Source organism: Emydura macquarii, unplaced genomic scaffold, assembly GCF_026122565.2.
Source record: "Emydura macquarii macquarii isolate MOO-44397 ecotype Brisbane River unplaced genomic scaffold, CSIRO-AGI_Emac_v2 contig_3603, whole genome shotgun sequence".
Classification (NCBI taxonomy): Eukaryota; Metazoa; Chordata; order Testudines; family Chelidae; genus Emydura; species Emydura macquarii.
Genome location: NW_027133740.1, coordinates 6,897,566 through 6,921,253, shown reverse-complemented (window position 1 = coordinate 6,921,253; position 23,688 = coordinate 6,897,566). Strand labels below are relative to the sequence as shown.

The following is a 23,688-nucleotide window of genomic DNA, read 5'->3' as shown; positions in this document are numbered from 1 at the left end:
TCCTATTTAGTATAGTAGTATTAGTCATCCTGTTTTTCACTCTGGTCTTTCTCTCTTCCAGAAATGGAAGAGTTTATTATGTTTGCTATCCTCACTATTAGACATTGCTTTTCACAAGAATGGGTATTTGGGGGGCCACCAATTGAGCTAATTTTATGGGAACTTGCATATCAAACTCTTTGCATGTCAGGCTGCTTAAGAATAATTCAGAACTGATTTTCAGCTTGGAAATGGAACACTATACAAATTATTCTATTACCAAAGTGAAAATAGCATCCTTTTCAGAGTGTTTCTTTTCCTGGGTCAAGAATATTTTAAAATATGATTGGCTGTTGACGGTCCTATCAGGGTTTCTACATTTGCCTAGTCTGAAAAATGATGTTTTCTGAATCTAATGTTTAAAAGAGCCAGGGGAAAATACAAAAATGGATACAAGTGATAGAGTGGTCTGATGCCAAGACTAGAAACATTAGGTAACACCACCCAAATTTACAATTTACATTTTCCAAATCTTTTGTTTTAAAATTATGGTTGGTTCATTTGAAACTAGCACTAAAAAAACCTCCATTGTTTCAGCATTTTTAAATTTACCTTAGAAATCACTGTTGAAGGGGGTAAGAGTGACTTTATGAATGGTTTTTAACACAAATATTTCAATGTAAAGCCTTAAATAAAAATAAATTGTATGTAAAGATATTTAGAATGATTGTTTCACTGTTTCCTTGTTCTCCCCATCTGGCTTATGCATATGATGCCTGTAGTCTTACACTTATAGTGAAAGGTGTTTGGGACAGCTTTATTATATGTAGAGCTTGGCAAAAAAAAATTCAGCAAATTAAAATTTTACTGAAAAATGCAGTTTTCAGGGCTCCAAAATTTGGATAAAATTTTGCAAATAATTTCAGCAGGAAAAAAAAAGTAGAAATGTTAAAACATTTTGTTTTCACATTTTTTTAATGAACCATTTCTAAATGAAATGTTAATATCAAAATGTCAGCATTCTAACCATTTTGTTTGACCTGAATAAATGTTTTTCTGTCTGTTGTTTTGCCAAGGAAAAATCAAAGAAGTTCTTTTTCAGTTCAAAACTAATCAAATTGGTTTTGGATTTTTCAGTTCGGCCACCAAACCAAAAAATGAGTTATTTGTTTAGCTCTAGTTATATGCTTGTACAGTGCCTACCGCAATGTGGCCCTAGCCTCTAGGCCCTACCTTAATATAAATAAATAATAGTACCACAGAGAGAGAGAGGCTTCTTGAGTCTCACTTCCTCATATGCACCCATATGAAAGCCAGTGCACTCTGGCCCATCTGGCTACAGATCACACACAGACGTAACTGGGCACAATTTACATGCTGGAGGCCGCTGCTTCTATAGTAGACAGATGCAATGCAATGCAATGCAATGCAATGCTTCTATAGTAGACAGATGCAATGTTGTGACTGACTGTTTTTCTTCTGGTGGTTACTGCCTTCTTGGTGGCTTGTAGTTTTCAGAAGAAGCAACAGCTCTTGTCGAGAATCTTTTCCCATGAGAAAATTAGATTGCTGTGCATAGTGTTTCCAAAGCAGGTGGCATCTGTCCAGCTATCTAAACTGGGAGGGTCTTTGTAAAAACTTAATTATTTTGTTTGTCCAATAGGTTTGTCTCTTTTCTGCTTTGATTTTAACAGATTTTTGAAGCAGACATCTGGCTTGTCTGTGCCAGTATTACCACTTATATAGTGCCTTAAATTCAAGGATCTCCAAGCTCTTTCCAAACATTAATTTTCACATCTTGCTGTCTAATGAGATAATCTTATCCCCATTGTACAAGTGATTAAACCTAGGCACAGAGAAGAAATGATTGAAATGGTAATAGAAGCCATTACTCTAATGAAACAATAGGGTTCAGAAATCTAACTCAATCACTTAAAATGTTCCCAGAAGAAAACCCTTATGACAGTATAGCTGATTTGGCTTCCTCTTACTCCCAACTGTCACTTACTTTGTTTTGGGTGGCTCAGTAAACTTTTTTTCAGTGATAAATGAGGCCGTGAGCCAGGTTCTTGACTGAGCTCCTAAATAAATCTTTAATAGTGAATATTTAAGTATACAAAATAAAAAGGGGGCATGTGACATTGGAAGGTTAAGACCATAATCTGTGTACATACTAACATTTTTCATGACACTTTGTTTTAAAAATCTTATTCTTAGTAGTTTTCAGAATATGAGAAACAGCTAGATCCTGGGGTCTCTGATATGATCATACCAGTTTTCAAAACTCCCTTTGTGAGACGAGCTATATCCATTGGAATACTGCAGTGTCTTGGGAACAGAATATGCAGCCATTCACCACTTGGCTGGTGGTTCAAATCTAGCCAAGGTCTGTATTGACCAAATGGCGTTACCGTCTGATGATAGTTTTGCAGTGCGTGCCCAACAATTCTCCATGCTGTTCGTGTTTGTGACTAAAAAGAGGACTTCGGTCTCAACAGCTGTCAATATTGCATGCTTCACAATCACTGTGGACCAGATTCTGCCACATAGTCTCTGTCTTTGCCACACTAAAGAAATGCTACTATTTGTCGAGTTGACGAACTACTCACCACAAGTAAGGATGGCTCTAAATCGGTAACAAAAAAGAGTGCATAACTAGATTGGGATACCCTTGTTCACAGTGAGTAGTATCTTCCTATTCATGCAGTCCCATTGACTACAGTTTGATAGCTGGTTGGGGTAGGTACTATTCAATGTAAGTAAGGGTATTGCAGTGTGGCCCTGAAATTATATGTGATATATTATCCAGCTTGGCATTCCTTTTCATTGGTCATTGTCCTCACTGCTGCTGCTGTGATGTAAAGAAGATCACAATAGAGCAGGAAAGAGTTGGTAGTGTAAAGAGCCCTTCACTTTGCCAAGGCAAGATGTAGACCAATGGGAGTGGACATATGAGCTACAGAATTGGTGCTATCTCAGGTTTCACTCAAAAGGCCAAGAACAGCTTTTGTTCTTTGGGGCTTTTTTAGATAAAGTGCCTTATGAAAGCACATTGCTAAAAACCTGCTTTATTTTTGTTTATTTTAGGATCAGAATCCAGGCTGTCAATGAAATTGGAGCTGGACCATTTAGCCATTTCATTAAGGCAAAAACCAGGCCCTTACCACCCTTACCTCCTCGGTTAGAGTGTGCTGCGGCAGGCCCTCAGAGCCTGAAGTTGAAATGGGGAGACAGTGGCTCCAAACTGCATGCTGTCGATGACATGGTGTATATCTTGCAGATAGAGGACAGAAACAAAAGGTAAGAGGTGCATATTTCTGTTCTTAATGTTCATGAGAAACGAATGAATCATCATAAGATATTTATGTGAATGAATCACGGTAAGGAAAATGTTCTGTTTTCCTTATTATCTTATACGTACAGGCAGGTGAAAATTGTTGTTTGAATGTGGCTTCAATAATGTAAGTTCTGTACATGTAGTTTAACTTGTAAACTAATCTACGATGCCTCACCTGTTACACTGTTGTTGTTATAGAACAGTTGAACTCTTAAAGTATTTTACAGTCCATGATTAGCAAATATCCTGATTTTTTTTTTTCTCCCTTTCAAAACCAGTCTGAGAGTTTCACAATCCTGGCTAATTTGTTCCCTGGGGATATATCATACAATGCAGACAGTAATGTGATATTGCCCCCAAAGTAGCATTTGCATGATCCTGAAATGGCAATTAAGAAACAAGTCACAAGGATAACAAATATGTGAATGACAACTTGGGGAGTGCCTTAGTCTGTAATTGTTTCTGTGAGGCACTGAGAATATTTTTGGGCACTAGAAAAATAATATAACTACTGTGTCAGCTTGGTAACTGCACAGTGATTGAAAATAAGAATTCATGGGCCTCATTCAGTATTGATTGCTTACAAAAAACTCTCTTGGAAACTTTGGGTATGCAAGAAATGCAGGATCAGGCCTAATCAGTATGTGCTTCACAAGCAGCTTTTCTTGATGAATGGAATGGATAAAATGGGTTCTGAAGTGGTGGAAAGATATTGGGGGGGAGACAACACACAAATGCATTATAATAGTCTGCTCTCTTTAATGAATAAATATAATGAATGCAGATTGGTCACAGCTAGCTAATGTTTTATTAATTACATCTGGCCCTCCACTAGTTTAATCAGAAAAATAATTGACATCTCAAGCAGATAATGCTTATACAGCTTCACACAGAGGTCCTGATCTTTAGCTGTTGTAAATTGGCACACTCCATTAACCTCAATGAGCTATGCTGATTTTTGCCCACTGACGATCTTGCCCAGAAACCCAAGTAATAAAACGACTATGAAAGTGCCTACCCACTGTACCAACTTGGGATCACCCAGACCAATAAGGGGTTCTGCCACGGCCTGCCTTGCAATTTTGTGTGTCTTGATTATGGTACAGCACTCTGACATCAGTAGCCAGCCTACAAGCATAAGGTCCCACCCTGGCTTCCACCAGCCTAGTTACTTCTTGCAGGGTGACCTCAACAATCTCTTCTGGCCCCAAGTTCCCCCAAATCCATGTCCCTGAGTTCTTAACTACCAGACACTGAGACTTTTCCCATCTGGTTCATCACTCTTGAAGGCGTGAAACCTGCCCCCAATTATCAGTTCACTTTGGCACACACACGGCACACAGTTTGCACAACAGATATCTGCTTGAGATAAAAATTAAAAAAAAGTTTATTTACTCGAAAATTCGTAGATGCAAAGATTAAATACATACAGGTTACACAGACAATAAACATAAAGAGACAATTTCAGGCTTCATATTTCTATATTAGCTAAATTCCCCATTGTAACACAAGTTACTAACACAATTACCTACAAGTTACCAAGAGTTTTCCAGCATGTCCATGAGGGGTTCCAGTGCCTCATGGACAGCACCCCACTTAGATGCCTGGTCCTCAGCTTTTAGATAGAATTCAGTTCTGTCCCTTCCCTTTTAACGGTGTTTGCACACACCCCCTCCCCCCCCCTTTTTTTTCCCTCATAGGATGGTAATGCAGAGCAGGGGAGTAGTTCCAGACTGGGGTTTTCTTTTCAGTTTCAAGTTGTTGCAATGTTTTCCCAATAACTTTAATGGTCCTCCATTGCCTGTCCCTGGCTGGACAATGTTATATGCTTGGAGTAAAGAACTGGAATGTAAGGTACAGTCTATTCTCTGCCTGATTGCTTCACCACACTGTTGTGAAGTGATGCTGTAGTGTAGTTGCACTAACGTTACAGTTACAATGTTCTAAATATATATCCATGCATACATTCATAACCATAACCTGTATACATATCTCCTAATAACTATCAAATCCAGGACATTACAAGCTTTCATAAAAGACTGTAGTTGACATCTTTATGAACAATAACATTGTCTAAAACCAGTTGATTCAATTGCTTATTTTGGGGGGTTCAGCTCCCCTGTTCTCCCTTTGGAGTGTCTGGACCCTGATTGTCACACCCACCTCCCAAATCTGCTCTTTCTGTGGCAGCAGAGTTGATGCTTTGTGCTAAATAAACAACAAAAGGCATCCAATGAATGTAAATTTCCACTTGAAATAATGAGTGACAAAACAGCAGCTTCACAGCACAAGGACACTTGGCAGGAGCCCTCATTATCTGCAGCCACAAGTGCTGAAGTGGGATATAAAGAAACTTACTTCAAAAAAGCTTCTTCTCTTTGCCTTCACCTCACTCTGAAGGTAATAAGATGATAAACCTATAACTTGCTTTAAATCTCATTATATACAGGAGAAATAAGTTGCCTTATTATTTTATTTTATTGGACCAACAGAAATCGGTCTAATAAAAGATTACCTCACCCACCTTGTTTTTGTGAGACTGAAATATATTACTCAGGGAGTAGAGAGAGTGAGAGACTTTCGTAATGGCTCCCATCACTTCTGCACAGACCTCTCCCACTGCAAGTGGTTCCCTAAATACTGGCCCGTGTGCTGTCATCCTGTAAGATCTCACAAGCTTGACTTCATTATAGTTCGCATGGGGACCTCCAAGATGTTATAGGAATTATTTCAAGCTTTGTCTGCACTGGAGAAAGTTACACTGATTGTTCTCCCTCAGCTGATTGAAAATTACCTTGTGTGCATGCACAAAAGTGCTTCAATTGATTGTCGGGGAGGCAGCAATTAGCTTGATTCACCCCTGAAATCTATAGGACTAAGCCCTCAGGCCAGATCAAGTGTGTGCCAGCATGGATGCAATGCACCAGTGAGAGCTCTCAGAGCTACCAATCCTTCAGACTACAAACCTCCTTTGTCCCCCACCCCGATATTCTCCTCTCTGTCCCCTACAGTATAGCTCCTCATGGCAGGAGGTATTGCTAAAAGGGCATGGGGGTGGGAGGGTAAGGGAAGGGGCTCTCAGGTGACAAATGAAAGAGGTTTGCGGGGTGAAGAGCAGTCACTCTTGATCCGAGATGGCAGTCCACACTTAAACCAGTATAAGCAATGGCCAGTTGTGGGGGACAAAAACTGGGGGGCCTCTTCCAGACTATCCATAAAATAAGCTTCATCCATGTCTATGAGATGCCATTGACGACAGAGTATACAAAAGTGAAAAATATTATCATACACCTCTCTGAATTCCATATTCCCAAAGCTCATTGTCTGTACTCAGTCAGGATAACCACATATGGCTTATTTTTCTGCCTGTCATTTTCCTGTTGTTTTCACATCTCTCTTTTGACTTTATATGTAAATGGATATCGGTTGTGTTATCTTACAATGCTTAATTTCAGGGGTGTTAAATGATTACAAAAAATAGTCAGGATTAATCGCAAGATTTAAAAAATCATGATTAATTGCAGATTTAATCACACTGTTAAACAACAATAGAATACCATTTATTTAAATATTTTCAGTGTTTTCTACATTTTCAAATATATTGATATCAATTATAACGCAGAATACAAAGTGTATAGTGCTCACTTTGTATTATTTTTATTGCAAATATTTTCACTGAAAAAAGATAAACAAAAATAAATAGTATTTTTCAATTCATCTCATGCAAGTACTGTAGTTCAATCTCTTTAATGTGAAACTGCGACTTACAAATGCACTTCCATAACTGCACTCAAAAATAAAACAACATAAAACTTTAGAGCCTACAAATTCACTCAGTCCTACTTCTTGTTCAGCCAGTTGTTAAGACAAACAAGTTTGTTTATATTTACAGGAGATCATGTTGCCCGCTTCTTATTTCCAATGTCACCTGAAAATGAGAACAGGTGTTCGCAATCGCATGGCACTGTTGCAGCTGGCAATGCAAAGCATTTACATGCCAGATACGCTAAACATTCATATGCTCCTTCATGCTTCAACCACTGTTCCAGAGGACATGCTTCCATGCTGATAATGGGTTCTGCTCGATAACGATCCAAAGCAGTGTGAACTGATGCATGTTCATCTTCATCTGAATCAGATGCCACCAACAGAAGGTTGATTTTCTTTTGTGGTGGTTTGGGTTCTGTAGCTTCTGCGTCAGAGTGTTGCTCCGTTAAGACTTTTGATAGCAAGTTCCAGACCTCCTCCTTCTCAGATTTTGGAAGGCTTTTCAGATGCTTAAACCTTGGGTCGAGTGTTGTAGCTATCTTTAGAAATCTCACATTGGTACCTTCTTTGCATTTTGTCAAATCTGCAGTGAAAGACTTTTTAAGTTGAGCAACATGTGCTGGGTCATCATCTGAGACTGCCATAACACGAAATATATGGTAGAATGCAGGTTTAACAAGCGTCATCAGCATGAAAGCATGTCCTCTGCAATGGTGGCCAAAGCATGAAGGGGCATAGCACGTAAACATCTTGCAACGCTGGATACAACAGTGTCATACAAACACCTGTTCTCACTTTCAGGTGACATTGTAAATAAGAAGCGGGCAGCATTATTTCCCATAAATGTAAACAAACTTGTTTTACATGTGTAGTTAGCAATGTTGACAATTAAATTATCCTCATTAGGCATTTGAGTCAACACCTCACCGAGATGAATGGGAGCTCTCTGAGTTATTGTTCCAGGCTCTCTGCAGAGTCAAGTAGATACCTGCATCATTTATATTTCATATACGTTATTTAGGCTTTCTTTGCAACCATAATAGCTAGACTTTTTTGGTGAAAACTTAAGTTTTTGGAGAACAAGACAGCATCCCTAGAGCAGTACCATTATACCATATTCCCACATACTGGTCTGAATCTTGAGCCCTGGTTTTCTGCTTGAAACCAGCTTAAGCTCCACAAGTGCAAATCACAGTTTTCCTTATCTACGTAAAGGGTTTGCATCAACTCAAACTGCACTGCTGACCATAGATAGCTGAAGTTAGGGCTAATCTCCAGTATAGAGGTGGTCCTGATTCAGAGGCTTAGCATGTTGTTTAGGGATCACTATGCTGTTGGAGGGACCATCTTTTGAATGAGTTGTAAAAATGCTCCATGGCTCCTGCTCTCTTCAGGCAAGGAATAGTGCATAGCTAAGAGACTGGGCAAGAGAGGGAGCACAAAGGCCCCTTATTTCCTGAGGCTAGTGACTGACTTCCCTCGTATCCACAGTCTTTTAGAGGACATTGCTGCTTGCCACCTCTGCAGGCCCATAAGACCCTCATCTTCTAAGAGGAAAGTAGCTATAATTAGCCCTTTGCATGCTTGAAACTGAAGTCATTACTTTTTATGTTTTTTCCCTTCATCGTGAATCCACTCGTGCAGTTTAGTTATTGTGAAGTTGCTTAGTTATGAGGATTGCTGAGCATGGATTAATTTTTAAAAGCATTAAAGCTTTTTTTTTTTTTAATAGAGAAATGCAAAGACAAATGGAACTGTTATAAGAAGAGAAAAAATGGTTGGTCAAATGCTGGGCCTGCTAGCTTTGATAATAGCTTTTTTTATTTAAAGACACCGAAAGTAACAATTCCATTTACATATAGTAATATGTAGTGTGCTTGTAGCCGTGTCAATCCAAGGATATTAGAGAGACAAGTTGGGTGAGGAAATATCTTTTATTGGACCAACTTCTGTTGGTGAAAGAGACAAATTTTCAAACTTACACAGAGCTCTTCTGGTGTGAGAAAGCTCTGGATAAGCTTGTCTCTCTCTCTCCAACAGAAGTTGGTCCACTAAAAGATATTACCTCACTCACCTTGTCTTTCTACATACAGTAATAGTCAGCCAGTGCTCTTTAGTGTGTCTTGATCATTAAGTATAGTTCTTAGCTTTTCCATAGCAATAACAAAGCTTAACAGTTAACTTGTTGTGGAGTAAATGCTTCACTAATTTCAAGACATGATGAAACAAGATACCTGGAAATCTTTTGGCACTGAATAATATAGCAACTTGAAAAGATGTGCACATCACAAATGTACCTGCCACATCTCTCATTTGTTCTTCATTATGTGACATTTAGAAAGATCAGATTAGCATCTCTTGTCTTTTCTGTTTTGTGTTGCCTTCAGTGGAAATGAAGAAAAGTCTTGTTTCTGGCAAGCACAGTGCATTGGGAACGTTGTTTGGGAGCATTGGCCTTTCTGTGAGGCCAACTTTATAACTTTTAAGGAGAGGAAGGATGGTCCACTGGTTGGGTGCTAGCCTGGAATTTAAGAGGACAGGGTTCAGTTCCTTACTCTGCCATAGACTTCCTGTGTAATCTTGAGCAAGTCACTTGGTCTCTCTGTACCTCATTCATCCATCCTTAAAATGAGATAATACAAGTGTTTGCCTCATTTTCCATTTAAAGAGGGTTTGTCCACACCTCCCATGAGATGTCCTGATGCACTTCCTTACTTCACAGGGGTGTTGTGACAATACATACATAAAAGATTGTTAGATACTCAGATACTATACTGATGAGGGGCTTGTATCATTAACTTAGGGACAGAGGGAGATCTCCACAGAGTAGCACCTCAGATAAGTGGGGAAGAGAATGTGGAAAGAAAAAAACCTTCCTGTCAGGTAAGGTGGGGGTGGTGTGTGACAGAGTGCTGGGCAACAGCAGCTGATCCAGCACTCTGGCCATTGCAACTGCAGTCTAGAGTAGACCTGATTAAGAAGAGCTGTGCCTAATTGATGCATTGAGGAGAACTGAGAGGCTAAAGTAGCTATTAGGCAGAAGATAGGAAGGAAGTGCAAAGTTGGATGGAGAGGCTTTGAGTCAAAACCCCAAAAGGGTTTCTGTCTCCCCTGCTCTTTAGCCAAGGCAGCTAAGGAGTGTATGTTGTTGTAAATATGGGGCTTCACATGTCTGTAAAGGTGGTGGGGAGGACACTGTGAAATAAACCATATAAGGCCTTTACCACAAGAAGGTCTTCAAGCTGTTAGTGACTTGAAAAGAGACAGGAGCAGGACCCTGATCTGTCACAGATGGGTAATAAGTAGTGCTTTTTAAAAGTCCACAGTTCAAGTTTTCACCTAAAGGGCCATTGACTATTCTCAGAAGGCCAAATGAACCAATCAAACCGTAAGGGCTTGTCTACACAGAAAAATTGGCTGGAATAGCTATTGTAGAATAACTATTCCAGAATATCTCCTCATGTGGACACACTTATTCCAGAATAAGTGTGTTCACAGAGGGAGTTACTCTGAAATAGCTATTGCTCTTTAAATCTAACTTTATTCTGGAATAACCACCCCATGTAGATAAGCACATAAGAAGTTAAACTGTAATACTTTTATTGTAAACCAGTTCCAGATTTGCTTCAGGTGGGGGCGCTGTCTGTAAGCCCTGAAGCAAATACTCACCAGCAACCATACACCCTACAAAAAATCCAATCCAGGAACCTATCCCTGCAACAAACCCCGTTGTCAGCTCTGCCCACACATCGACTCTAGTGACAGCATCACTGGTCCTAACCACATCCATCACACCATAAGGGGCTCATTCACCTGTACATCCACTAATGTTATATATGCCATCATGTGCCAGCAATGCCCCTGTGCCATGTACATTGGCCAAACTGGACTATCACTATGCAAAAGGATAAATGGACACAAAATCAGACATAAAAAATAATAACATCCATAAACAAGTTGGAGAACACTTTAATCTCCCAGGGCACACTGTCACTGACCTGAAAGTTGCTGTACTTCTCCAAAAAAACCTCCAAAAACAGACTTCAAAGAGAAACTGCTGAGTTAGAAATTATCTGCAAACTTGACACATTCAAACTGGGTTTAAACAGAGATTTGGAATGGCTATCTCACTACAAGAAGTAAATTGCTTTGCTCACCCATTCTCACCTCCTACTCAATGACTGTCATTAGACCTCAGGTACCCGGCTTTCATCCACCTCCCCCATTGTTCTCTATGCACTTGTATATGTATATGATGATCCTGTGTTTCTCATTTCTACCTCTGCATCTGACGAAGTGAGCTGAGCTTCACGAAAGCTTATGGCTGCTAAAATTAAATTTGTTAGTCTTTAAAGTGCCAAAGAACTCCCGTTGTTTTTATTGTAAACTATAATTCTTCTTCTTTGTATGGCTTGGGTAGGTAGCAACAACTACAAATTGATGTCTAGATTTGATAGCCAGCACATCGCCGCAGCAGTGAGCTGGTGAATGTCCTTCAGGCCACTGGCGAAAGAACAAAGGGGACACTCAAATATGATGGGTTCCATTGTTCGTGACTGGTGATCAAAGTCGCATATAGGTGTTTGCCTCATTTTCCATTTAAAGAGAGTTTGTCCGCATCTCCCATGAGATGTCCTGATGCGATTCAATCTGTACCAGTCTTCCCAACATAAATTAAAACCCAGTGGTTCCTCGGCAGGGTCAACAACGAGCTGTTTGTTTTGAGCAGTCAAAATGCTCCATGTGGCTCTCCATTGAGCCTCAGTGTTGAAGCTGAGTGTAAGGTCTTGGTGTGGTTCCATAGAGGATTGCGGGATTTTAATCATATATTTGGCGAGGTCTGCAGATCATTGTGCAACGGAATCCTCATGTTTGCATTGACCTGGTTAAGAAAGCGATATGTCTGGGCAGCTCTTCTAATCTGTGGAGGCTGAATGTGCAATAGAACTGGGAGCCAGTCAACTGGGGTCAATTTGAGCATCCCTGACGCTATGTGCATGGTGTTGTTGAGGGATATATTAAGCCATTTAGTGTGACTGCTGTGAGACCACACAGTATTCAGCCACAGAGTGTACCAAGGCAATTGTTGCAGTTCGTAGGGTCAGTGAACTAAAGCCCCATGATGTTCTGGCCATTTTCCTAATAAACACAGCACGAGATCTGACCTTATCATGGGTATTCTCAAGACATTGTCGGAAGGTCAAACCTGGTCCAGTGTAACACCAAGATACTTTGGGTTAGCCTTATGGCTGGCACTCTCACTTCAGAACTGCACATCGAGTTTGGTATTAGCCATTTTATTGTTCAGATGGAAAGCGGTCACCATTGTTTTTTTCAGGTTAGGCCTAAGTTTCTAGCATTGGAAATAATCAGCCATTGTGTTAAGATCTCAGTTAGGGTGCAGCTGATGGTATGGAGGCTTGTGTGCTGAGCAGCTAAGGCAATGTCATCCATATACATGACTTTCCTCAACTCCGTCACTGGTATATCTGCAGTGTATAAATTAAAAATCATCGGGGCTAAGACAGAGCCCTAAGAGATGCCAGATATCCCTGTCTACTAAGAAATGGCCAGTTTTCTTCTACAGCATGTCAGCTGTAAAATAAAATCTGTGTTCACTACCTATAATATGTGTGAGAGGGAGGATAGAAATCCTGTAGAGATAGACCCAAACACAGAGATGGATGGCCAAACATTCTCCCTTTGTCTGATGACTAACATAATTTTGTAGTTACTGCCGTTTCAAGCAGTCAGATTAGAAAATTGTTTACACTCTTAATTTAATCAAGACAATTTACACCCATTCTAGCAGCAATGATTTACATCTGACCTACCTGGTTGTAAAATTCTATTCAAAATATACTAATAGAAAAATAAACAATAAACCAAAAAAAAAAAAAAAAAAAAAAAAGCATAAAAAATTCTCAGGGATGGGAAAGAAGATGAAGAAAGGAAATTCATAATTAGGATTGAGACAACTGGTGCTCTCCTGGTTTGTCTGCAACACCTAACCTTGCCAGGAAGTTAACATGCAAAACGTCTGTAAATTCGCAGGCATCCTATTCTGCTTCTGTCCCTGATCCATTGTACAGGTGGCTGTTGTTATATGAAGTGGTAATACATATTTGTTAGGACAGTGTCCAAAGACTTCAGTCAAGACTGGGGCCCCTTTCTGCTGATGCTGTACAAACACAGAGAAGACGCGACCCATGCCCTGAAGGTCTTACAGTCTGAGGAACATTTAAATACATTTCACTTCTGTTTCCCTTCTTTTCTTGCTTTTAGTCATAACATTAATATTCTTTTACTGGGTGTGAGTTGTTTACCTGTGTCTCACCTTATGATACAAAGAGACGGGAGAAAGGTGTGGTAGACGTCTAAAGTAAAATGCCCTTAATATTAGGATTCTTCTGAGGTACAGGATTAGCTACTTCCCCAATGGGAGTCTCAAAGAATCAGTCAACAATTATGAGCATGGCATGCTAAATGAGATTTAATTACCAGGTTTATATAACTATCAGTTGCTATCATGTTAGGAAAATAACTAGTAGTGTTGAGAATGACAGATGAAAATTCACATATGTATGTGATGTGTCATTGAATGTTACCAAATGTTAGTGAAATAAAAGACTTTGTAGTAAATTTGTTGTAACGTATTTCTGTTGTTAATTAATGTATGACCATTATAGACCAAGTTATTGTTGACCTAATTGACCTGTTATTTCTAAAGACAATAGTGTTGGTGTAATATTCTTAGATTATGTAAGACATTTGACTTGGTACAGCATGACATATCAATTAAAAACCTAGAATGATATAAAATTGGACACATTAAATGGATTAAAAACTGGCTAACTGATAGGTCTCAAAATATAATGGGGAATTATCACCGAATGGGTGTATTTTTGATTGGGGTCCTGCAGGGATCTGTTCTTGACCCTGTGTTATTTAATGTTTTTATCAGTGACCTGGAAGAAAATGTAAAATTACCACTGATAAAGTTTGTAGATGATGCAAAAATTGGGGAAGTGGTAAATAATGAAGAGGACAGGTCACTGATACACAGGTCACTGATACAGAGTGATCTTGATCACTTGGTAAACTGGGCCCAAGCAAACAATATGTGTTGCAATATGGCCAAATGTAAATCTCTACATCTAGAAGCAAAGAGTGTAGGCCATACATACATACATGGACAACTCTATCCTGAGAGGCTGTGACTCTGAAAATGATTGGGGGTCCTGGTGGATAGTCAGCTGAACGTGAGCTCCCAGTACAACGCTGTGGCCAAAAGAACTAATGCAATTCTTGGATGCACAAATGGGGGGAATCTTGAGTAGGAGAACAGAGGCTATTTTATCTCAGAATTTGACAGTGGTGCAACCACTGCTGGAATACTGTGTCCAGTTTTGGTGTCCACAATTCAAAAAGTATGTTGATAAACTTGAGGGGTTTCAGAGAATAGCCATGAGAATAATTAAAGGATTAAAAAACATGTCTTGTAGTGACAGACTCAAGTAGGTCAATCTATTTAGCTTAACAAAGGAAAGGTTAAGGGGTGACTTGATCACAGTCTGTAAGTACCTACATGGGGAATAAATACTTGATAATGGAGTCTTCAGTCTAGCAAAGAAAGGTCCAGTGTCTGTAAATTGAAGTGCTAGACAAATTCAGATTGGAAATAAGGCATAAAATTATAACAGGGTAATTAACCACTGGTATAATTTACCAGGGTAGTGGTGGATTCTCCATCACAACTTTTAAAATCAAGACTGGATTTTTTTCTGGATGCTCTAGTTCAAAGGGAATTATTTTGGGAAGTTCTATGGCCTATATTATATAGGAAGTCAGACTAGATGGTCACAATGGTCCCTTCTGGCCTTGGAATCTATGAATCGATGCCTAAATATAATCTAATGTTTCTGTAACAGGGAAATAAAAGTAAAATAAATATGTTGGCTAATTCTGAAAATAGGTAATTTCCAGAGGCATGAGCGGCAGGCGGGGGAGGGGGCAAAAAGGCACGAGCGGCGGGTGGGGAGGTGCCTGGGGGAGGAGAGGGAGAAGAGGCAGGGGAGGGAGCAAACAGGCATGAGCAGCAGGTGGGGGACCCTCACGGGAGGGGACCTGGGACGGAGCAGGGATGGAGTGTGGGTGGGATGGAGACAGAGCAGGAGCTTTCGGGCAGTAGCTGTTTAAGCCTCCCCAAGCCTCTTATACCTGCCACCCATGCAAGCTGTTATAGTTTGCATACACACACTATGCCATAGCTGTCTTCCACCCAATGAATCAAAATCATTAGAAAAGTGGCACATGGCCTTACAGTGTTGTCAGGTGCAGCTGCAATTGAAAGTCTGACCCACAGAATGCAGGTTAGATCTGAATCTTTTGATAACGTGTGTTTACTCTGCAGAGCCTGTTGACATAGATCTCTGGCAGATCACTTGGTTATAAAGCAGTCAGTGACTAAGCAGAGGACAGGAAACTTGTTTCTGTTTCTCTTATTTACCTGTCTTTCTCTTTTGATTTATCTTGGTCTATGTATGTTGAAGGAGGAAGCACTTGATCATATTAGCTGGATAGAATTGTATGGTTGTAAATACCTGCCTATTTTAATAGGAGACACTACTTGTTTATATGGATCAGTTTTTAAAAATTGTTATTTAGGAAAACCAGTGAGGAGTTTTGTTTTCAAGCTTGCTTTTAAACTGAAATACCATGCACTAGCTCTTTCTTTTAGGTTACTTGGAAGAAAACATTTGTTTAGGTTGCTGAATCGCTATGCCAGTGCTAACAGAATTAAGAGTAGTTCTGTACTCATTGGGGTCAAAAGGGAACTATTTTCTCCAACAACAGTATATAACACCGATGAAACCAGCGCAAATTAAGTTTAAAAAATGTATTTACAGTTAATCTGCTGCTGACTTCAGTGATTTCTCTAGGTGCCAAATTTTTTAAAACCAATCGGACAGTAAACTTTGGCAAAACAGCCAAGAGGAAACAATATGTATATACTCTGTTGACTTCTGCTCTTAAATCTCTGGCATTTTCCAGACAGTAGGTAAACACAGTGCTTAGGACGATATATATATACATGCACATACACATATCATGTATATATGAATTTTGTCTGTCTAGGTATTGATGGGTCATACTGGTTGGGGAGAGGGCTATGACTAGGGTGGCAGAGGATATACCGATGTAACACGTTTCCCAGTTAGCCCCGGCTCATGGGGATCTGATGGAGCCCAGGCTGCAAATTTAAATCTGGTTTACCTTTCTGAAACCCTCACTAGAAAGGTGCTTGTTCAAATAGCCCCTGCCCTCCACGAGGGTGAATCCCACCTCTGGCGCATCAGCCCCACTATTGTCTCTCGAGAGACAAAATAGCACTTTTTCACATCAGTGGGAGAGATGTTCAGTTGAAGACTAGAATGGGGTAAATCTTCAGACCAATTGTGGCTGGGAGTAGGCAGGATTTGGGTGTATATATGCAGGGGTGAGCGTGAGGAAGGACTTTATGCTGATGGAACTCTAGAGGTAAGGCATACCAGCACTTTTGGGATCAAGTCCTCAGCTCCTGTAAACTGAATGTAGCTCCATTGACTGCAGTAGAGCCGCACCCATTTAGATCAGCTGAGAATCTGACCTCGGTTTTTCCAGTCAGGCAATGCAAAGAACTTTATGTTCTCTTACTCCTCTGGTGAATGGTGTTCCTATTTTGAAGCTTCTACGCTCCTAGGGGCCACCTCACAGTGTGTGCAACTGCTGGTGGGGAAAGAAAATCACATAAACGGATGAGGGTTTGATGTGTTCGGTAAACAGAGTAGAGGAGCTATCTATAAAAAAAAAAAATAAGTGGGAGGCTGGGGTGGTAATTGTGCAGAAAACAGGGACATTTTACTGTTGTGATAATCCTGCTTTATTAAGCTTATTAACCTCTGTTGATTCATGAAATGCATGAACCTTGGTTTTAAATTAGGCAGTTGCCAGTGCGGTGGAGAAAAAAGCCTCAGGTTGCAGGTTAAATTTCCCTTCAGCCCACTGGTATTGCAGATCACCATATTCTGCAGCAAGACAGTAAAGCATCATTTAGGCTTCTGTTTATGCCTTTGTACTTTGCTCGAGATTGCTCTCTTATTTAGTGCTGTGTATTAGATTTTTCTTTTAAATGGAATTGTTAGGAGGGCAAAATGTGTTTCCAAAATCTAAGCAAAACCAAAAGAGGAACCAGCTGATTAAATTACGTTGAGGATTTACAAATGAAGACCAAGTGAGGCACATTCATAACCCTTTGTTTGATTAGAAGGGCTTGAAGTGGGGGCAATAAAATAGCTGTGACATACATACCATTTCCCAGAAAGATCTTTATTGAGGAGAAAAGAGTATTGATAAGAAAATCACAGCAATGGCCTCTCCCAAACAATCTTTCTAGGACACCCTGTTCTCTCTCTTCGTCTGTGTAAATAAATAAATGATTTCTGTGTTTGACAGAATATCAGGGAGAATCATTCAAGCTGCTAAAGTAAGAAGGGGGGAGTTTTGAGGGGAACGTCTTCTTCACTAGAGAAAGTCATTTATGTTTGCAGGTTTTGGTACTTATTGAAGGGGGAAAACAGTATTATCTCAAGTTAAAATGTAGTGTTAATACTCAAGGTCCACTCCCGCGTGGTGTGACCTTCCCACATAAACACAAGGTTGTTGGGACTTTTTACTGAACTGTCGAACAAAATGACAGCCAATTTGCCCCCAACACAGAGCAAAGCCTGACTTTAAGCTTCGTAGCCTGCTGCCTTCAAAGTTTGCGACTGAGGCAGGATTAATCTCATGGAATCAGAGGTTTCTCAAACCTCACCAACTAATTTTTTGGGTTCACATAGCTGGCCCATATAAATTAGTGTTTGAACCATTTTTGCCTCTATAATTTAAACCTATTTATTTTTCAACGGTAGATTACCCCATCTGGCCCATATGGGGCCATATTCATAACTAAGCCAATCTGACTTATATGTCCAAGGTTTTCAGGGAAACATGTTTCACTAACATCCAAAGAATTTACCTCTGCTACATCTCCTTCAACCGCAAATTTTGTTGATCTTCAAGCAATCCAGTTTGTCCAATAAAATAGTGAGAATACCTTGGCTGAGATTTCTCTTTACCTTTGTCCCTGCCTGAGTAAACACGTTTGGGTTTTTGTTCTCTTTTTGGAAACCATTGAAAACGAACTTGTACTTCTCCTGGGCAAGTTCATATAGTCATGCAGGGAAAACGGGTTAAAATCAGTCTCTGGAATCATGCTTTTATGAGTTTTCCATTTCTCATGCCAAAGTCGTCAGCTAGCCTAATTTTTTTAGGTATCTGTTTTCTTTATTAAGTATGTTTTAAGAAGCCAATTTACATTTTAATTGCTTTTGTTTAAATGAAAAATGTTCATTCAAAAGGAAAAGCCAGGGGTATTTGGTGGCGGCAGCTGCTGCTGATTGGTTTATGTACCCTGGAGGTATCCATGAAGGGAGGTTCACTGCTCAGGACGGGCAGGTAAGTGGGTACAGATTAGGAGATGGGGAAGTACAAAAAAAGCTTTTTCATATCCAGATCAACACAGTTCTCGCTAGGCATTATGACAGCAGGGAGTTTTTAAGAGGGTCTCAAATGCAGACAAGGTGGGTGCCTGGCAGATGGGCTCAGGATTGTTGTGTCAGGCATGGCTGTGGAAGGCATGGAAGGGATTGCGCAAGAAGCAGAGAAATGAGCAGACAAGGGTTGGTATGTCAGGAGTAAAGGGAGCAGGGACAATGTGAAGTTCACCAAGGAGGACAAGCTGGGAGGGGCAGACTTATATGGAGTTCAAGAAGCTTAATATCATTTTAAACTAGCTACAGATTTTAAACGTGTTAACTAGCAGCGGTCAGAATGAAAACAAGTTAATCTTATCTTTAATAATCATGTACAACACAGGAACATACAATCACTACTATAGTGTCAGACAGAACAATATGTGCTTTATAGATACATAGAATAGCTTACAATGCATGATGTCGTATGTTTCCAAACATATGCAATTCATTGCAATTCTTATCCAGGGAATACTCCCATACTTAGGTTCCCCTAAGAGCTCTGCCTGAATAGGGACTACAGGACATCTCACATATATTAAAAGCTTCAGTGCTAAATGGAAAATACACTGCTTTTAAATGTAATGAAGATCACATCCCAAGGAATACAAAATGCCTACTGCAGGCTTTAATAGAATTCTACGTGATTATCAAAAAGTCAGCTGTGTTTTGAAGTTTAAATATTTGTAATCAAGATGAAATGTTTTCATTTCTTAAAACACAATATGCATCTTCCAAGATAATTAAGATCTATTATTGTCATTGTAGATTCTAACTGTAATTGAATCTGATTGACTTAATAATGCAGCCTATTTTTCTCTAAGATTGGGATAATCATCTTCATGAGAAAGAATGGCAACATATTAAAGGTTTAAATAAGCTACCATTACTGTGTTGTGTATTGCAGTGTGTATGTAGGTTCTTCCTGGAATGCATTTTGCTTTCAATGACAGATGTTTCTTGAGATAAAGAAAAGGGGGTGAGGGAGAGAGCAATGGAATAATTATACTTATTTCCAAATGTCAGAGAGAGCTGCATAAGAATCAGCCTAGGAAATTAAGAACAGACATTTATGGAGCAAGTCCAGAATTTCCAACTCAAAACTTAGCCAGCAACATTTCCATAGTCTTCTATGGGAAGTTGCAGGTTAATCTCAGTAAGTTTTCCTGAGTTTTGCCTAAATTTTTAAACAATCCATTTGTTCAAACCCAGAAGATAATAAGGTGATAAGTAATTGCCAATATGGATTTGTCAAGAATAAATCAAGCCAAACCAGTCTAATTTCTTCTTAAACAGGGTAATCAGCATAGTGGATAAGGAGGAAGGAACTTACTTGATACACCCAGACTTTAATAAGGCTTTTTACACAGTTCTACATGTTTTTCTCATAAGCAGAGTAAGGAAATATGGCATAGATAAAATTACTATAAGGTGGGTTCATAACTGGTTGAAAGACCATTCTCAAAGAGTAGTCATCAGCGGTTTGCTGTCAAACTGGGAGAGTGTATCTAGTGGGGTCCCACAAGGGTCAGTCCTGGGTCTGTACTATTCAATGTTTTCATTTGTGACTTGGATAATGGCATAAAGAGTATGCTTATAAAATTTACAGCTGACACCATTCTGGAATGTATAGGTAGGAGTGTCGTATGTAAAACACTGGCGTTAATTGTCCCGCTCTATTTGGCACTGGTGAGGCCTCATCTGGAGTACTGTGTCCAGTTTTGGGCACCACATGTTAAAAAAGAGGTTGACAGATTAGAAAGAGCCCAAAGGAGAGCAACAAAATTGATTAGAGGTTTAGAAAACCTGATCTATGAGGAAAGGTTAGAATAAATGAGTATGTTTAGATGTGAGAAAAGAAGAATAAGGGGGGGGACCTGATAAGTCTGCAAATAGTTAAGAAGGCTGCTATAAAGAGGAAGGCGATCAATTTTTTCCAAGTCCACTGAGAATAGGACAAGTAGTAATCAGCTTCATTTGCAGCTAGGAAGATTTAGGTTGGATATTAGGAAATATTCTCTACCTATAAGGATAGTTAAGCACTGGAATAGGTTACCGAAGGAGGTTGTGGAATCGCCATCATTTAAGAACAGGGTAGACAAACACCTGTTAAATCCTGCCTCACCATGACGCAATGGACTAGGTGACCTCCTAAGGGCCTTTCCAGTCTTACATTTCCATGATTATATGAGTATCCAAAACCTTAAGTGGAGATGGGTGAACTATTTGCAGGAGACAATCTAGTCAGTATATTTAGCCCCTCTTTCTCATTGCAAATTATCCAGAGTCTTCAATGAACAAATATGTTCACATTCAATATTAATCAAATATTGGATGCACACAAAATAAAGCATATTCACTGTGCCCATTGTTCTGTTCATTCAACATTCACCATCAGTGTTAGATTACCAAAGTCACATGGTATTCTTTATGCTCCCTGGATGGCTGACTGAAACACTTTTAAACTGTGGGGGAGGCCCTGATTTGTGCCATGAAAACTAGTGCAAATACACCTTTGCATGGATATTTGCAGCATCTTCTCTTTTCACAAACAAAAATTGCACATGCAAATGCTGAGGGCCTCAGCCCTCGTGGGAGAGACAACAGGATCTTTCCTGGTCATTTGAAACTTTTCATTGATGTTTACATTACTGCCAGAAGTGTGGGTTAGCAAAGACAATCCAACCTGAAAACATCAATGTCTAAAGTTGAATAGAAGTACACTTCCTCTTCAAAAATTTCATATCAAATCAGAAAGTGGCTGAAAGAGAAGTACTTAGTCTGTTCTCTCCTAAACTCTTCATAATTTGTGAGTATGGACCTATAATTTACAATCAAAGTGAGGTGCTATTAAAGCTTTATGGGAGTATTAAACCTAATTAGTCCTCCAGGTTCGATTCAGCAATTTTGAATACCCTGAACATTCCTTTTTATTACAGATGATTCTTGACCTCTCTGTCTGTGCTTTGTACTTCTACGAATGTGTACCATAATTTAACATGGATTGCTTTCTGTCCCCTGAGAGCTAATGGCTAATGATCTTTTGTTGTGAAATCCCTGAACAGATTATTCTATAAAGATTGTACAAAGCCAAAAGGGCCAGGAATTATTATTCAGAATAGAACTGTAGATTTGGGGGAGAAAATGTCAAAAGGAATCATTCTGTCTGTTTCCGAGTAGTTCCAAATCATTTAACATCGTTAGGATATTTGAATGTGTGTATTAAATCATCAGAAGACCATATGATCCACAGTAGTGAATTTTATAGTCCCATAAATTCAGAGTCCATGCAAAAAGTAACCAGCCATGTTCTCCAGTGAGAATTAAGGACCGTTTGCTGAAAGAGGCTGAGCACCTCCTATGATGTGCTGTGTACCTTCCATTCCCATTCTGCTCAGTCCTTTATAGGGTCTGATCCTTACAGAGTGCATAAAGAACTAGATGTTGCTGTCTGATGTATGACTGTTACTGACATTATTGACATGTTCTCTAGTGAAGACGGAATGTAAATTGGAATTCAGGTTCTCTCTGGTTAGCAACTTGTATTTCTTTATGCATTGTATTGTATGGTTTGTGTTTGACCCAGCCAGAATCAGTGTTTTGGAAGTCACTATCTCCTTTTCCTTCTTTAGAGTTCTTGCCTTCCACCACGCTGCCCTCTACATCTGAAACAATCTTCCTGATCTCATCCGCTAGACAGCCTCTGTCATTCCCACAAATCACTCTTTAAAACCTATCTTTTCAAGCTTTCCCCCCTCCCTTCTTGATATTGATCATCTTGTGACACATTCTCTTTGGAGCTGTTGCCTTGTATGTTTGTCTTGTTTTATTTCAAATTGTAAACTCTTCAAGACCGAGAAATTGTCTGATCTGTGATCAGTTCTGCAAATCCTTACATGTTGATTTAAATGAAGTTACTCTGGATTTAAACTGGTGTAAATGAGAGTAGGATCTAGCCTGGGGATGTCTAGCTTAGTTAAGTGAGCAAGGATTTGCGGGATTGGGCCTGTGTTTGTGAAGTACTATGTCAGGGTATTGTGATGAAGGTATATGGTAAAGTAATTTTAATCCCTTTTGATTAAGTAACTAGTAGACAACATAGAGAGATTTTTTCCAAATATAATTATTTTGCAAGATAGAGGATAAACTGTTGGTTTTCCTAATATCTAATAGTAGATTATTATATATTCTTGTTTACATACTACTCTTTGTAATTATATTTGATAATTTCCAAGACATGATCTACAGTTCTTCAGAGTGATGGTTGGGTATGAAAAGCCTATATGCATATAACATTCAGAAAAGCTGCTGCTACCACAAGTACAACTAATTTTATTCTCTATTTGTTGGTTTTTAGGTTTATTCCGATTTACAGGGGACCAAGTCACACCTACAAGGTACAAAGGCTGACAGAATCTACTTGCTACACATTTAGAATACAGGCAGTGAATGATGCTGGGGAAGGGCCGTTCTCAGAAATATGTACCTTCTGCACAACCAAATCTGTCCCACCTGCCATCAAAGGTATGGATTAATGATGAGATTTGATGCATACTCTCTGTGTGTGACAAGATAGAAAGGGGGCATGGTTGTTGACTGGTTAAATAACTTTCAGATAAATTATGGTAAGAAACACAATTCTCACCAAAGAAAATCCCATATAAACCTTACTAGGTTAGTTGTTCTACAGAGAGGTCAAAAATACTATTACTAACAAAAGTATTGTTACAGGATATGGGACCGTTACTTGTGAAATATTTTAATGGGGGGTATAACTCCTAGGATGTATATTTAGATATGCATATGGGACTTAAAATCTAATGCAGTTACATGTTGTTATTCAACTGTGAAAATGCACTTAACACTTTTTAGAGTTTAGTTTTCCTTTAATTTATAAAACTCCCATTGACATTTCATGTGCACAAGAAGGAAGATTATCCCCATCTGCATAGCCTCATTTAAGTTTGTTTTCCATAGGAAATAAGCAGA

At 39.3% G+C, this 23,688-nt stretch overlaps 1 protein-coding gene across 4 annotated transcripts in view; it reads left to right on the top strand.

Annotated features, from left to right (window-relative positions):
* Positions 1–23,688, top strand: part of FNDC3B (fibronectin type III domain containing 3B) — a 322,142-nt gene that overhangs the window by 272,318 nt on the left and 26,136 nt on the right. For all 4 annotated transcript variants that reach the window (XM_067536459.1, XM_067536462.1, XM_067536460.1 and 1 more), the window contains exons 23-24: positions 3,067–3,279; positions 23,057–23,223. In XM_067536459.1, the coding sequence (XP_067392560.1) occupies positions 3,067–3,279; positions 23,057–23,223 (380 nt within the window). The remainder of the gene's footprint in view (positions 1–3,066; positions 3,280–23,056; positions 23,224–23,688) is intronic.